Below are 16,994 nucleotides of genomic sequence, written 5' to 3'. Positions count from 1 at the left end.
TATTTCCGGATGCGCGGCTTACCAAATATACGCTACGCCACTCGCCTTTACGACGTATATAGCTTCCGCCGCGCGTCCACCCGTCCCCCTCCCCCTCTTCCTGCCACCCCCACATCCATGTGCGCCATTTTGACGGGACCTGGTCTCGGTCTCTCACGCTCACGTTCATTAAGCGGGCCTCGCCCGCCGCGGATGCGGACGCGTTTAAACAACCGTAATTGCACGTCCAACTCGTGCGGTTCTCTCCCTCTGCGTCTGCGGTAAAACCACGCGCGGGTTTGTTAAACGTTTCAGCTTTCACTCGGCCTAGTCCAGTTTGAAGAATTGCTTCACCTAGCAGACGAATTATTTCGCCTTCATACGTATCTCTTTTATAATGTATATACAAGTATCTAAATGATTCTGGCGTATGAACGAAATTATATATTAGATATTTATCAGAAACGTGTTCAGTAATATTAAGTATTAGAAATGTTGCTACTCGCTAAAGATACACGTTATTATTAGAAATAATGGTATTAAGAGAGGAGTTTCTTTTTATTAAAGATATAAAGTTAATACGTTCGTGAAGTATTAAGCTTTCATACCGGCGCATCAGACGTCTACATGTAAAACATGGCCTTAATTCTTATCAGTTGTTAGCTTATGTAAGAGCAAAATTTTATATCGACAAGATAACGAAGTCAGATCTAACATAAAAATGTGTGGGGTATAAATACGAATTTTTAGAATTTCTGTTTACTCTGTTGTTTTATATATTATCGCTGCAACTTCAATCCCTCCTCTCTAAATCAACAAGTAAAATTATAATATAATTGTAAAACCTAAAATTATAACGCACGCATTTGTACGTTAGGAATGGGCGGATCAAGGAAACAGGTGTCTTCGTGAAATAATCGCCGCGCAGAAACGCGTCGTTCCCCCTTTTTTTTTTTGTCAAAACCGTTTTCTTTATTTTGTAGAAAACTGCGTGATAAGTACACCAATAATCTTGCAATGTCGAAGTGTTGCCGATTTATACTGGAGAGGCAGGACGGGGAGGGCCGCCCGCGAAGGGCTTTCGGATCTTCGTCAAGCGCCTCGAAGTCGAGATCCGGGCGACCTCCCCGCCGACCCCGTCGTGTGTTACATTGTTTGCTTTTTCTTTTTTTTTCCTAGCAAGCCAGAGCAGTGAACAACGAACATGTCTTTTTCTTCTTTCCCTATGTGATAGTGTGGTACGACTCTCTATAGTGTATAAAAAGAACTCCCTTTCATATCTCTCATTCTCTCGCTCTCTCGCTCTCTCTCTCTCGCCCCGCCATGACGCGCTCGAACGAACGTGACTCGCATTCGAAATGTGCAATTTCGCAAGCGCGACGCGCCTCTCTCCGAGTGCGGCACGAACTCGCGCGATCTCTTTCCTTTTCTTTTTCTCTCTTTCCCCGCTTCTTCTCCTCGCCTCTCGCGACGAGCCGCGCGAACTGTTTTTACTTCCTTCGAGATGAGATTTTTCTTTTCTTTTTTTTTTGCATCTTGATTTTTTTTCTTCGTGTTACTCTCGGTAGAAGCGATCTACTATTTTTAACACTGTTCCTACGACATCGATTGATTACGTTGAAAAAAAGGAGTCCTGATTTCCGCTATCTCTTTCTCTCCACTTCTGTTGCTCTATCTTTCTCTCTCGCCCGCTCTCGCGCATTGCCACGGTCGAAAACAATTTTTTTGCCTGTTTGAACTTGTCGAGTGACGCGACAAGTTCTGTCTTTTATTTCTGCCACGGAACTCTGGTACACGCCGGAACACTGTGCGCTGGCGTTCGAAAAGTCAATCGAGGAAAAAATGATTCCAAAGTGGTAACGTTGTCTCTCTCAGTGCAAAATCTAACATATATTACATAAACCATTTAAAAAGTAGACCTTAGTTTTTATATATAAAAGTATATACATGACATATACATATGTATATACGTTTTATATATATAAAGATTTAATTTATGTATATTATAAAGAAAAATATATACTTAACTATAATGAACACTAAACTTTCGAGACAAATCTTTTAACGTTCATACAGTTAAAAAACAAAACTATCCTCTTGAACGTTTTTTCCCCGACTGACTTTTACGTAAGAACTATATGGGAAAGCGCATTTTCCAATATGTACAAAGTTCACTGATTTCTGCCTTTGTCACGCTCCTCTGCAACGCACCTCTCTCTCTCTCTCTCTCTCTCTCTCTCTCTTTCTCGGATAACACTTTTGCACTGATAAGATGAGAGCTCGTGATATATGACTCACCGATTTCTTCCGTTTTTTTTTTGTGAACGTAAAACGTTTGTAAGAAAGAGTCTTATGTTACGAGCTTCCCTTAAGCACGCAGCAGTAGGAGGGCTGACTGCAGGACGCAACGTACCTACGAACAATGGCGAGACATTCCTAGGGTGATTTCATTCGTTTAATTCGACTCGCAATTTTGCACCCATCAATGTTTCTGATGGAATTATTTGATCCTCAGTGTCGTACAACACGAAACGCAATTTTTCTTCGATTAATTAAAACTCATTAGAGAACCAAGGAAACTGAGGGTGACAAAACGATTCAATTCATATGAAATTAATTGGATGCGAAGTCGCGAATCGAATTGTCAGACAGACCCATGCCAGGGGTGACTCGAGGGAAGGAAGAGATAAGGGAAAAAAATTAGGATCGATTGGTCGAAAGACTTATAGGGTGGATTTCGCGAGAGGGACAATGGCGAAGCTCTCTCTCGACCTCCCTTCCACCGCGAGGGACTAGACATACCGATCTTATCAACAGTACAATTATAATTACAGCTTAGAAACGAAAGCTTTTAAAAAAGGGGGGACATCGCTTTTGACCCCTTGCCTTGCAACCGCTCCGCTCCGCGTCACAATTTCGCCGGAGGGAGGACGCGAGTTATTTTGGAACACCTTGGGAAATCACATTGCGCCTAAGAGAGAGAGTATCTTATCCTTTCCGCCGCTATAATTCGCCGACAAGGACAATAGTATCGGCTGTATTATCTGAATCGGTGGAATCGGTGAAATCGGCGGCCGGCGATTGTTCCCTGACCCGGACGCACGGCTCAACGTGACTAGATTAATTGGCAGCAGCCGGCTTGATCTCGCACCTTTGATTTTAACCGTGCGCGAGAGCTGCAGATCATTTGGCCGATCGCGTCTCGCCGTTAATTCCGAAAGCCCGTCGTAATGACGTAAAATCAATTAGAAATGCGAAGCGAAAACTTTTGGCGATTAAGAACACATTAAGAAAAACAGTTTAATTTTCGAAGTCGAGAAAAAAGAAAGAATTTAATTCCATTAACTATTACTTATGACACATTCTTTCTAAATTGTTAAAAGTAAAAGACCGGCTGTATCTTCAATTTTGTTCTTTTATTGTCGAACTTACAGCTCCAATTGACCGTTAGTCTCCGCTTCCGACACATTTCCATTATCTTATTGCTTCTTTGCTTGTATTTTGCAATGGACTTTGAAACATTACGGTTTCGATTCGCCGCGGAGTCTGCTGACGTTGCGCACTGCGACAATCGCGGACGGTGTCACGATCAAGCCAGCCTCGCGTTACGATGAGATTGCTGAGAATGGAATTTTATTTGCGCGAAGTGCGGCATTCGATAAGAATTATTTACGAAATTCGCTCAGTTCGATAACACGACGATTTAAACTGTATTAATTAAATACTTCTATTTCTTTTCTTTCGAACGCTTAAAGCGTTTTGTTGATAATTTTGTGAGCCGAGCGGTTTGATAAACAATTAGTTTGTATAAAAAATGTTATTTTGGCTTTTAAATCACTTAAAATAGCAATCTCGAAGATTGAACCGTGAATTCGGATGGGCAAAAGGATATTTCATCCGGGATCGCTTTCATTACTCTTTTTTTTCTCTCTCTCTCTCTCTCTCTCTCTCTCTCTCTCTCTCTCTCTATCTCTCTCTCGTGTCGAAAGGCCACGATTATACTCATACATCTCGCACCTCTCATCAAATCCCAATTAACAAATTGCTAGATATATCACGATGTCTGATAGCGATAATAGTAATCGACAATAGCTTGCTAAAAATTTCACTTCGCCTAGAACTTATCATCTAAAATATCTCGCGCTCGCGTCGTCGTGTTTTAAATTCAATCTAAGTCGACGACGTCGCAAATTTAACCAAAACTTGCACAGGACCCATCGAATTATACAACGTTTTTTTTTCTCGAACTCCCTTCTGTGCTCCGCTCTCCTCCGCGTTTCGTCTTCTACGCTCGTTACAATCTATCTGTCTCCCGAGTACACATATACGTACGGTTTATTTTTCCCACTGCAGAAAAAAGTGAATGCGTGCGCGAGACAACGAGATTGTGATCAACGGACGACGAAAGACGAATGGGGAAGGGCAATACAGAAGTGAGAGTTCGAAAAGAAAAAAAAAGAAACATCTTTGCCAATATATTCCTCTTTGATCGCTTCGCTCCGCACACGCGCTAATTGTAATTTACGTACAATACAATTAAACCTCGTCGCCTAATATTGCATGCGCGTGAACACATCTCAAAGGTGAAACAGAAAGACGATATTTTTTTTCCCTCGACTCGCCACACAGCGACTTAATGAACATGAAACGAAACAATGTCGCCGTGCGGGCGTAATTGCCCGGACACTTTCACGAAGATTGAAATTTACAATTTTCCTCTTTCTTAGGAAGAATTTGTTAACGATGAGTAAGACCTCGTCGTCAGGATATTACACTTTCACGCACGTCGAATGCTGAATCTTGTGTCGAGCGATTTGACGAAATTGGCGTCGCGGATACGCACGGGCGGTGATATAAATGAGAAAATTTCGTGCACTTAACAGAATTCCGAACGGGTATCGTAGGGCGCCAACCAAGTCATCTCCTCGGAAACGAAGCGGAAGTTCGCGCAATTAACGCCAACAAAGAGTGCACACGAGAGATTATTCCGCTCTACGCATGCCACCTTCCCTCCTGTCTCGCGCATTCCTCGTACGCCACGCACGATCCGTAATCACAAAGGGAAACGTATCGGTATAATTTCATTGCAATTTCTCCCTGCGTCGCGGACCCTTAAGAAATACAATAATAATTGGTGACTTCTCATGAAATAAATCGAGTGATTCGCTCTGTTTCGAAACTGAGATTCAAAGTTGACAAGGCATTTCCGTACAAGCCGACCTAGCCGATTTTATAAGTCTTAAAAATTTAATTAAACATCTATATTTTACGAGAGACAGTACTAGAAGTATTTTAAAAGTAATAAATCCTGATAAGAATTACGTTTAATGATTTATTAAACCATGTAATCAACCATTGATGATATATAATACCTATGTCTTTGAAGTTTGAGATTTATCATCAATTTTTGAGAAAAAATTATATATAATTATATTATATATAAATGTATATGAAATATGGTTATTTGTTAAACTACAAAACGCGTCATCAAACTCGAATCCTCGTTCGAACAGAACTCGTCCTATTTTGTCAAAACTGAGGCCTTATCTATTTGAATAATAATAAAGATAGCGTTATGTCGGACACAGGGCGAGCCATTCGGAACGCGAAAGGGATGCGCATTCTCATAGATTTGCATTGCAAATGTATTCTTGTATGCACGCCGCCATTACAAACGTACTCTGTCTGCAAAACAAATGTTTATCGAACAAATAACGATCATTCGATTCTTCCTCGATGCACGAATGCACTCCGGTCGATCGTTAATTAACCGGTGTTACATTAACGTCGATTGGATTTAACTCAATATGTCGATGAACTAAATTTCCCTTCTCTCTTTTTGTTATATTTACACGCGAATAACTTAGTAGATAGGCAATTGCTAACAACAAGAGTTTAACCAGAAATATCGATGTAACCGTGCCAAGCAATCGTATTTATATTTCCTCCCTGTGTATATTATAATATAATTCTAATCTAAAGAGAAAGAACATATACGGTAGTTAATGCAATGCTGATTGGAGGAATTAATCTTTTCCATTCCAGCTATTTGAGTTGCAAGAAATTTCGAAACTCTTACTTTATTCTAGAAATTACGCATCAATGTAACGCGATAACAGATGACCATCCGTTCTATATAACTCTCCTTTTTAACTTTTTTAAATAAATTATCAGTACATCGATTTGCTAGTTATGATTATGATCAAACATGTAATGATCACGAACACATAATCTTTAAAATAAACAAGAGATCGACGAAATTCCCTTATAATTATATATAATCTCTATGCCGGAAAAGATTCTCGACGTTGTTGATTGCTTCAAGTACACATAGCATTCGAGGTAGAACATAATCGACTTTGACTTTGCCAGAAGAATATACATTTGTCAGAGGTGTGTGCGTGCGCGTCCCATTATAGTTTCGTACGGCCGGCCATCTCGTGTTTTTAATGGTATGCGTGTTTGTAACGTATGTTTGATGTTTTACTTTTAAATCGGTATGTAGCATATCGTTTTTTTTTTTAGTCGTAATAAGTATATTGATATTGAACTACCTAGCCTAATATGTACAGAGTCCCCGTTTTCACTCTTGGCACTACATTATCCCCCTACACAACTTCTCACACGCATACACAAACACGCGCGAGCGCGCGCGAGCGCGGGTCCCGGCTCTTTCTCTGTCTTTTTTATTTTTTCTTCCTTTCTTTCCTCTCGACCTTGCAATTAGCCGCGCCTCTTGCGCGTCTTTCGTTCTACTCGTTCCACACACACGCGCGCTTGCATTTACTCGTACGCACGCCTGGTCTCGCACTCACGCAACCGAACGAATTCGCTCATACTCAACTCGTGTCCCGTTCGTCCGTTTTTTTTTCTTCTCTCCTTTTTCCTCCGCAACCACCATCGCGTGAAACCACACTTGCCCCGTCCGGCCGTCGCGCAGCAGCCGCCCGTCGCGAATAAAATGTTATATCGACAATAAATAATTTACTAAGTCTTCGTCGCGATGAACAAACTTCCGCGATGTCCGACGATCAGAGCCTCCGATCGAGAGCTGGAAGAGAGTGACCGGCGGGAATCCGCTTCGTCGCCGAATCGGTGTCGCGCGAGTCGCGAACCTCGCATCCCGTTTCTCCTCGAAGTGAAGCTTCTCGCCGTCTAATTCCCGGACAGGGAGAGCCCCTCGTTCCAGGGTAGGCCATCGCTTTGCGTCGCGCGTTGGTAACGCCGTTTTCCACGCGCCGGGCTTTCAACCCGTCCATTTCTGCGCTGCTTCCCATCCTCTTCACGCCCGACGCAACATCCGTAATCCTCATGCCACCGCTTTTGAAATAATCTGAGATCTAGGCTAGACACTGGCCGCGTGTGGAATTGCACAATGAGACGCGTCAATAACGGCGGCGGCGACGGCGTATCGATTCTCCCGGTCGAAGGATAAAACAAAAAGAGGACAGGCGCGAACCAACGCACGACGATTGAGCGCAGTCTTTGATGACTGATATTAACTTTTTCAGTCACTACCAGGAGCCGGCTTCTTTACACTTCCGCCGGCCCTTCTTTAGGCCACGAACGGACGACCCTTTCTCTTTCTCTCTCTCTCTCTCTCTCTCTCTCTCTCTCTCTCTCTCTCTCTCTCTCTCTCTCTCTCTCTCTCTCTCTCTCTTTCTTTCATTATAGAAGAACACCAGAAGAACGATCCAACGAGGATACCACCAGCCGGGAAGATATTACATTCTCTCGCACGTATGCGATACACGTTGCTGAACACGATGGAACACGACCGATGGAATTTATCCTATGTTGAAGCTTCTCCCGTGAGTCAGTCTTGAAGGGCATCGTCGTTGTCGTTGCAGTCGCGCAGAACGATCTTGAGAACCGTCGTCCGTTTTCGAGGTCGGACGATGCAGCTGCGACAATGACGACAACGGCGTCAAGGAAGGAGGACGCCGCGGATCAAACCTTCTGATGGAATTGCTGCTGCTGCTGGGGTTGCTGTTGTTGCTGTTGCTGTTGCTGTTGCTGCTGCTGCTGCTGCTGCTCTTGCCGGCTTTCGTCGGTTTCGCAGGGCACCACGGTGATGTTGGACAGATTGCTAATGCTCAGATTACTGCTCACGTTACTACTGGACTCGGAATAACTAGAAAAGGGCGGTTTGTTGACCGGCATCGACGTCGACGATGGCGTCGTATGGCTCGGGAACATCTTGAACATCGAGCGCGCGGTGTTCAACAACAAGTTGCTGCTGCTGGGGCTCTGACTCCGCGTCACCCGATCGCCGGGCATGTCGAGCAGCCCCGGGTGGAGGTGCTGGCTGCTACTTGGCGTCCGATAAGGCGGCGGACTCTCGCTATCGAACACCGTGCGATTCGGCGGCGCCCGCACGCACTTCTGATAAATCTCGCTCTCCTGGAAATAAGAACGTTCGTTATAATCGAGCGTAAGAAGGACAATGAACGGTAGAATATCCGCGCGGTTCTTTGAAATTCATTGAACTTTGATATCGTGATTCGGCAACGCCTACGTCGGTAATTTTATATCGGATGCATGAATGCAAATTTCTTGGAAACTATAATATATTTGAACACGAATAACGTTTGAACAAATGAAAATAGTATTTTTTGCGGGGCAAACAGAAAATGCACAGGATTTTCTTGTGAAGAGGACGTAAAAGTAAAAATTCAAGATAAAATTGTAATCGTTAAAGGATTCGAAGTAAAAAAAATATAACGCGCTTTTAAGAACTATTTTATAATACGAAATATATGATAAAAAATTAATAGTCATAAATTTTTAATTTATAAAAAATAAAATGTTCACGCGCCTCGTTTAAGTTTCATCAAATTGTAATACATTCATTCATAAAGAATTAATTTATGGTAAGAGTATCAAGTTGTTAATTTTTTTATTTTTGACATCGGATCTTGATCCCTGGCACAGATGTGCCGCCGATGTTTTAAATGTTTATAAATTAATTTTTAAATTTATAATTTAAAGTTAAGTCGTCAATATCCCACTTTAAGATTTTAAGTAACTAAACTATTTTTTTTTACTTTTCTGTGTGTTTTATGTATCTTTAGATTATATAATTTCTAGAATGGTAAATCTGTATTGCAGTTATGGTGATTGCGGTAACCTCAAGCAGTCGACCGTGCTTCAAGCGAAGTTTGAAGTTTAATATTCTTGCTTGCGTAATGATGACGAGGCATAACGAGTACTTGAACCTGAGAATTCGCGCGGAGGGACAGGAAGCGAATAAATAAATATGTTTTTCGGTCATTCTCCCGGCCGTGAGGCAACAGACAGCGAAGACATTGTGTCAACATACCGTAAATATATAATTTTAACAGCTTTACACTTGTGACAAAGACAAGGATCTGACAATGTTCACCTGATTTAAAAACTACGCCGGCTTATAAAATAGCATGCCGTGTTTTTAAGACTAAAGATACTGAAATTCTGTATAACTTCGAGCGATATTCTGCAGCGCTAGACAGTCGTAAACAGAAAAAAAAAAGAGAGAAAGATTCGTTCAAATCCGTTCGAATCGTCGAGCCCATCAGGTCGTTCAATTTCATTCGATATCTCGCGGGTTTCGCCACAACTTTTCGCGCGTCGCCCTCACCTGTTCCGGGTTACGGAGGTGAAGATCCGGGTGCGCCCCGTACGGGTGCTCCTCCCCGTCCGGGAGCTCGAGCCGCGGCGGCAGGTTGAGGGCGAGATCATGCCGGACGCTCTCCGCGCGGATCGCGCGATCCCTCGCCGCGGCGATCATCACCGCCTGCATATCTCGACGCCTCCTGGCCTCGTCGCCATCGCCACCGCCGCCGCCACCGACTCCACCGCCGACCGCACCGGCGGTCGGGTCATCTTCCGCCGATGCACCGCGTCCGCTGCTGCCGACCTCCATTCCTTGGCTCACCGACAGCATCTGCAAAATCGACGATCGTGTTTACGCCTTCGGAAAAGGCACAGGATGGCGCGATGCATTATCACGCGAAAACATTGCGAAATTTCCGGTTGTTTAATCTGCGCGAAACGCGACGATATTATTTTCGCACTACAAGTAGAAATTGCTGTGGGATCGGCAGGATGTGAACCGGTCAGACAAATAAAATCGAGAACTTTTATTTGTGTATTTAATTAATAAAATAAATGATTGAATAACTACTCGACTCGATCGCGACTTTTCGCCCGTTCGAACTTTGATCGACGGTCCGCCTATATATATACTGTTAAATTCGTAGTGTCAAATTATACTCAATTTGAGTTATTTTTAACCATAATAATAGGTCGCCACTGCTCAATATGGCGTTAATTTAAATAAACCAATGTTAAAATAACACTGTTTTGTGTTTAAATAGTAAATTTCGACACACATGATATAGTTAAAAATAACAAAATGTTATTTAACTCAAGGTATTGGTTTAAATTTCATCCTGTAATATTTAACAGTGTACTAAATAACACGAACATGTATCTAAACTAATAATACGATTAACGGAAAAACGCACATTTTACACATTACTATGTTCGATAATAAATAGCATCACGGTGGCTGAATGTTATATTATTTTCACAAATCATTTGATGATCATCATGCGCGATTTAACAAATCGCGAGTTGCCTCTGTCGTGGATTCTTTTCTTGTCAGTCTTTGCCAAAAGTGCAAAAGGGAATGGTTCTTAATGCGATCTCGCGTCTCATGCTCGCGACTATTTCACTATACGAACGTTCGAGATCAAAGATAAAGGAAGAAAACTCTAAATTCTGTTCAATTCCGGCGGAAGATATTCGTGCAAAAATACGAAAATTCCTGCTCGTCGTGCCGTAATAAAGTAATACATATGGTGACTGCTATTATCCGGCGCCGAGGAAAGGGTCGCGCGATCGTGAGCCCTCGACTATATGGTCGTGAATAAATTAGTGCAGAAAATGAAATTGCTCGACCATTCGATCAGGAGAGCGGCCGTTGTACGTGGATGTAGATATTAGTGTTGTGCCGTTGCACTCGGTTCACGTAAATAATTGCATATAAATCATATCATTATATCCGCGGGATTAATTTCACTGTGATGTTGATTATTCATACAATCGAACGGATATTCAAAATACTTTGATTCGTGATCGTCGCCGTCGTGAAACGCGCATTGCTAACTAAAAAATGATCATTGCGCGCATAAATGATAAACACGTATTACATCGTACATTTTATGGGAAAATTTAAAAAGAGATAAAGCTATTTTTCATTTGCAAAATTGTGTTCAAATTACAATGTATTGAATGTATGAATAAATTAGTCTTGAACCGCGGAGCGTTATAAAGTTCATAACGCAAACGTCGCAAGCATTCTCACAAATTCAAGAATTATGCAAGTGACTTCGACAATAGGCCTGTTCGTTTTTGCTGCACTTCTGAACTAGTGCAATAAGTTAAGAATGAAAGAAAATATATTTGTTTCATTCTAACTTAGTGCACAAGTTCAGAAGTGCGGCGAAAACGAACAGGCCTAATATTCTACTAGGTTCCTCTGAAAGTTATTTAGAATTAACTATAAGATTCGAAGACTAATCATCTATCTTTTTCTCAAATCCTGCGCGATTCTAAATTCTGCATGCGATAGAATTTCAGACTTTGTCTAATTCCGATAATTGTGTTTCAGTTTCAGTCAAACCACCTCGATTAGCCGAACTCGGCCGTTTTCTCTTACTTCCAACGACTTCGCCCGTTCCCTTCGCGAATTCGGTTTAAAACATCTGCTCAGGGCGCACGCATGCACGCGCGCGTACATATACGAGAGACGCTCGTAAGAGGCGGGCCGAGAAACGTCACGTCGCGTCGTGACAGTTGGCGGTATCACCAGGATGCCGTGGTTCGTGCACACACCTCGAAAAGTAAAACGGAGAAGGTCGCACGAGCTTCAAGTGCCGACGAGCCACGGCGAAAGAACGAGGTCGCGTGCAAACGTGCACTCGCGACTCGCGCGCTTTCCTTTTCGTTCCGCGTTGCGTCTTTGGTTCGCACGTTCGTCCAATTAGTCGTAGTTCGAAATAGATCGATCGTGTGTGACTGTGACGACCGTGAAAGCCGACGTCCGCGTCGCCGCCGCGCGTGTCCGAAAATATATCTCGCGATGTTTATCGTCAAATTTATATAGATATTTCGATACCCATTAAAATACTGATATATATATGTATATCTCTGGATATTTTGGTATCATACATTATTTTTATTTTTTTTTTGCGAAATAGGAACATAAATATATTTCTGAACACGCTGCGCTATGTTTTAATTAAAAGAATAGTTTTGCGATAAATTTAATATCGTTCTCAAAAACAAGCTCTATACATTGTATCGATTATCAAGTTTAATTTGATGGATCAAAAATTGGCAGAAATAAAAAAATTTCCAAAAGTCTTGATTATAACGATATTTATAATTATATATATCGTATAATAATAAAAAGACGGAGAATTAAAAAAGATTCTTCATTCCATTAATTTTGCTTCCAAACGTATAATAAAGATCCTCGGCCGCGCGCGGCTCTGGACTGAAGTTGAGAACGTTTCTATAGATATGATTTTACGACTTAGACTTGATCGTGATTTAACGAGCGAGAGCCGACACCGAGGTATTTCTCTCTCGCGAACATTCGCTGGCACGTGCGCGTGTTAACGACCGATGGGTCGGGGTCGGTCGGTCGCGTTAAAGCTTTAAAGGGGTTTTCAGCACCCCTCCGCTCGCGTTCTCGCGCTCGTCCGAGGCCGTCGAAAGGGAAAGCGGAAGAGGGATGCGGCGGCGGCGGCGACGGCGACGGCGACGGCGGCTGTTGCTGCGACGACAACAGAGCGAGGGCGTGCGACTGTGCGGAGACAGCAACGACAGGAGCGACTGACACACAGAGGGATGAATGTTCGCGCCGCTCGCGTACCATTCGTATCGATCGACTTGCAGCATAAACATCACGCTCGCTCGTTACCAATGTAATGCAGATGCGCGGGGAGAACCCTTCGATCAGAGATACGCGGATATTTTCAGAATCTCTCCATCGTATCAAGCGCTCTCGTGCTCCGATAACGTTATCGCGCGCGATACACGTTTTGTGATTATTGTCTTTCATCCGCAAATTATAAAATTGATTATGATAATTCTGTGCCATATCTATATTTTTACTGCCTTTCCGATATAATTTTAACCTTCCTGAACTCACCCTACGTTTCATGACATAGACTCAGACCCTGCACGGGTGTACGTAAGACCACGATTTTTATATAATAAAAATATCATATTGTTTGTTTTTCGCATAAACTTTCATTTTTTTGTTAAAATTGAGGTCTTCTAAAAAAAATTGAAAAAATAGTAAATAAAATTCAATCTTTATTTCTGATAATATGTTTTGAAGTTATACGGTTTTCGGAAAAAACATCGGTTTTGCAATGTGTTTCGGCGGTATGAGAGACTGTGGGTGAGTTCAGAAAGGTTAAATCATTGTTTTAGAGTTTTTATCTAATCGTGTCTTGCATTTATAAATTTTTGTGAATTTATGTACTTCGTTTATTCAACGCTTAATCTTTGTTTATTTATAAAATACTAAATATCATGTTGCTTATAATACTACCTACAAAATAATCCATAACAAATGACTAGGTATAACGTTATCTTTTAATTATTATTTTCTAAACGCGAAGTTCGTAAGGAGTATAAACTTCTTTATTATTCCTACAAACGAAAAAGTCCTCTTGACGAGATTAAAAGGGGTTTTGGCGTAACACTTTTGCAGAGAAACGGTATAATAATAATCCAAAGAAAAAATCGTTCGAGCGAGTTTATCCTCAAAACGTGCGAGAACCAATGTCATTCTTCGAGTAAAAGGATCTATATATGTGCCGAGTATAAGAATATGCTATATATTTGGTGCATATATTTTCTTCCATCTCTTTTCAAGACAGAGATGAAAGATTCTGGTTAAAAAGTGACACGAGTATTTGATGAATCATTTGATTCGAGTTATATCGCATATTATATTGTGTCGCAGTTATGCACGATGTAACACGACTCATTCAAATCTGAATATAATTATATTAGCGTTCAGAATATTATTAATTATAATTAATTTCGATACATAGTTTTAATTGGATCTGTGGTGAATATAATCGCAAAAGTAAAGCATTTCTCGTATACCTATCAAGAGAGAGATTCTATATTCATATAGAAACATATCAGACTTTCTTCTGAGTAAATAAATCCAAGTATCCTGAAAAAACTAAATAGAAATTGCTTTTATTTCTCGCACGTTTATATTCTTTCGTCTATTCTTAGATAACATATTGCATTTCACGTTTTCATACTGTATTGTATTACGTAACGATTGAATTTTTCGCGGGATGAAAAGCTGAGCGCTGAGCGAGTGAAGCGGACAACCCGGATACGCGAGGACGAACGAGAGGAGATGAAAGAGTGACGAGACGAGCGTGAGGTCGTTCGGTCGATCGATCGGAGGTAGAGTTAACCGGCGAGCGACGAAGGGACGAAGTTCGCTCCGGCTGATGCTGGTGCTCGAAACACCATAGCGGCCTCGCAAAAGCCCGCGGAGCGGACGGCGATGTTGTAACGGACTTTATGACTCTCCGAGCCACCTCGGTGGACCATAAAACCGCTAGGTCGCTGTCGCAGTTGCACAGCCCGCTCGATACCGCTGATGCATGCGCGCTCGGCTCGGCTCGAAACGTGACACTGCCACCGTCATCGTCCTCGTCCTCTTCGTTGCTGGCTCGATTGAAATTGCAGTTTCAGAAAAGGGTAAACTTCGCCGCATCGATCGCTCGCGCGCGCTCGCGGGTATTGTATACGCCCCGAGAAACTTATTACACCTCTCTGCCGGGCTGCGACGACAAAGCGGTATTTCGAGGAGCTTCGTGGATATAACTTCGCCGAACCCGAACGCACGCTCGATTCCGCGGCGCAGCAGTTACGCGATCGACGAACCGCCGCGCCGCGTGCATGTCGTCGTTTATTTTCGCCGTCGAGATAACGAGGACGCGATAATCGTGAATACCGAGATCGAAAGCGAACATGTATCTATCTCGCGAGTAATTACGGTTGATTGGCTGATAATTAGAAACAATTGACACTTTTATTTCGCTGACTAACGGATCATAGGTACTGTGATCAAATTAAGAAAAATAAAAGAAACTTTCGCGCTGTTAAATATTAAAGGATGAAATTCAAATCAATACCTTCAGTTAAATAGCATTTTGTTATTTTTAATTACTATGTGTTAAAATTTATTATTAACTCCATTGCTTTACTTAAATTAACGATACATTGAGTAGGAGCAGTGGCGACCTATATAGGAATGGTTAAAAGTGACTGAAATTGAGTATAACTTGACACTGCGAATTTAAACAGCATGCATCTACGAAAAGAAGAGAAGTTAAATAATTTTTGTAAGACTTTTAGGAAAAGAAAATGTTTGCGAAAAATAAATACGAAAATTATGCACGAAGCTTTTTTATCCTTTCCTTTCGCAAGTTTTTGTCATAGATGTTTTCTACCGTCAACCTGCCAAAAATAATTATTTACAGAATTAAGGTATTTGCGAAGAAAGAACATAATATTTGCGATGCTAACTCACACAGTCCGATCAGTGTCGCGCTTCGAAGCTCATGCCGACAAACAACGATTAAAATATATATACGTCAAGCCAATGGCGCGTCGCCGATAAAGCGCGTATAATTTTTGACGTCGCTATGCGCGTCTTTTAGATTACGCAATCTCTTCGTCGTCGTCTTAATCTTGGGTCTGTTGCAAATATTGTGTTCAGGCTAAGTGCATATGCACGCCATCGTCTTCCGATACCGATACAGTGCCATGGGCAAAAATGCGATACAAGATTTATTTAACTGCAAAATCATAATAATGCAAGTATATATCTTAATATGCAAATATCTTAAAATGTCGCGGGAAAGATATATCTTTAAATTTTCCATTCCTATACGTTTCACCCGTCAGAAAAGAGATTAACCGAAATTCGCGTTGAGATGTGTCATCACCGTTCGCCGCGATCTCTTTTTCCGAATATCGAGAGCTAAAATTGAGGCGCTGTGTCGCGTCACGTCCGTGTGCATCACGAGAAAAGAGTGCTTTCCTTTCGACAGAGAGAGCTTCCGCTTGGCGTTATATCGCGATCAATTCGCGCGTCGCGCAGACATCTCTTTTACGATTCTGGCCGGCGATACTGATCCGACGATAAACAAGCTCGAACGTCGCTCGTAAGTCTTCTTACTACCTGATGCCTGCTTCTGTCGCGATCGCGTCGTACAAATCAGATTCGGCGTGATTACATTTGTTCCTGTTTACTCAACATCGTTCGCGAGACTCGCGCATTTCAAATGATCAAACGACTATATTCGCTTATATTATTTGACCCGTCATTTACAAAAGAATAAATTGGAAAGAATTTTTCTAGCAGGAGAATCTGCAATACCTCGCATTCAAATTCTATATTAGATGTACAAATTAGAGATATTGTTAAAATAATTTATTTATTTTTAAAATGTTAATCCCGATAAAATATTTTATTGTGTACTTTGATAACGCAACAAATAAAATTCTCGCGACTGTCAAATTGTATACGTGATTTAATCGACCGCTTGAAAAATTGCAATGTCTTAAGAATCGCTGACTCGCAAATGCTTTCCAACGTCCTCGTTGTCGTTTTCGTCTTCTTCGTTGTCGTCGTCGTCGTCGTCGTCGTCGTCGTCGTCGTCGTCGTCGTCGTCGTTTGGTAAAACGTATCGATCGAGGAGAACGTGCCACCCTGCATGAGGGCAATGCACCGGGGATACATCATGCACTCGCTGTAAAGCGCTGCGACTATACTTTCGCAGCACCTGCTAACACCTTCGCGCATAAAGGTCGTTCTAAAAAAAGAAATCCTTCCAGCGCGCGAAACGTCGGTTTCCGAACGTCGTAACGAGAAAATGTATTTTGCGTGAAACTTGCAAAAAATTAATTTTACA

At 41.9% G+C, this 16,994-nt stretch overlaps 1 protein-coding gene and 1 long non-coding RNA gene across 3 annotated transcripts in view; one reads left to right on the top strand and one right to left on the bottom strand.

Annotated features, from left to right (window-relative positions):
- The window catches only part of LOC143903368 (uncharacterized), a 36,373-nt gene extending 19,916 nt beyond the window's left edge, over nt 1–16,457 (top strand). For both annotated transcript variants that reach the window (XR_013258700.1, XR_013258699.1), the window contains exons 2-3: nt 9,091–9,302; nt 11,636–16,457. This is a non-coding gene — a long non-coding RNA (uncharacterized LOC143903368). The remainder of the gene's footprint in view (nt 1–9,090; nt 9,303–11,635) is intronic.
- LOC143903358 (uncharacterized) overlaps nt 925–16,994 on the bottom strand; it is an 80,075-nt gene continuing 64,005 nt past the window's right edge. Inside the window, exons 3-4 of the mRNA XM_077416895.1 lie at nt 9,599–9,904; nt 925–8,382 (exon numbers count right to left, since the gene is read on the bottom strand). Coding sequence (XP_077273021.1) covers nt 7,930–8,382; nt 9,599–9,904 — 759 coding nt within the window. The 3' untranslated portion in view covers nt 925–7,929. The remainder of the gene's footprint in view (nt 8,383–9,598; nt 9,905–16,994) is intronic.

The sequence above is a fragment of the Temnothorax americanus genome, unplaced genomic scaffold (genome assembly GCF_048541705.1).
Source record: "Temnothorax americanus isolate GAGA-0224 unplaced genomic scaffold, ASM4854170v1 Scaffold46, whole genome shotgun sequence".
In the NCBI taxonomy this organism is placed as follows: Eukaryota; Metazoa; Arthropoda; class Insecta; order Hymenoptera; family Formicidae; genus Temnothorax; species Temnothorax americanus.
Note: the sequence above shows the minus strand (reverse complement) of the source record. Positions and strands in the feature narration are given on the sequence as shown.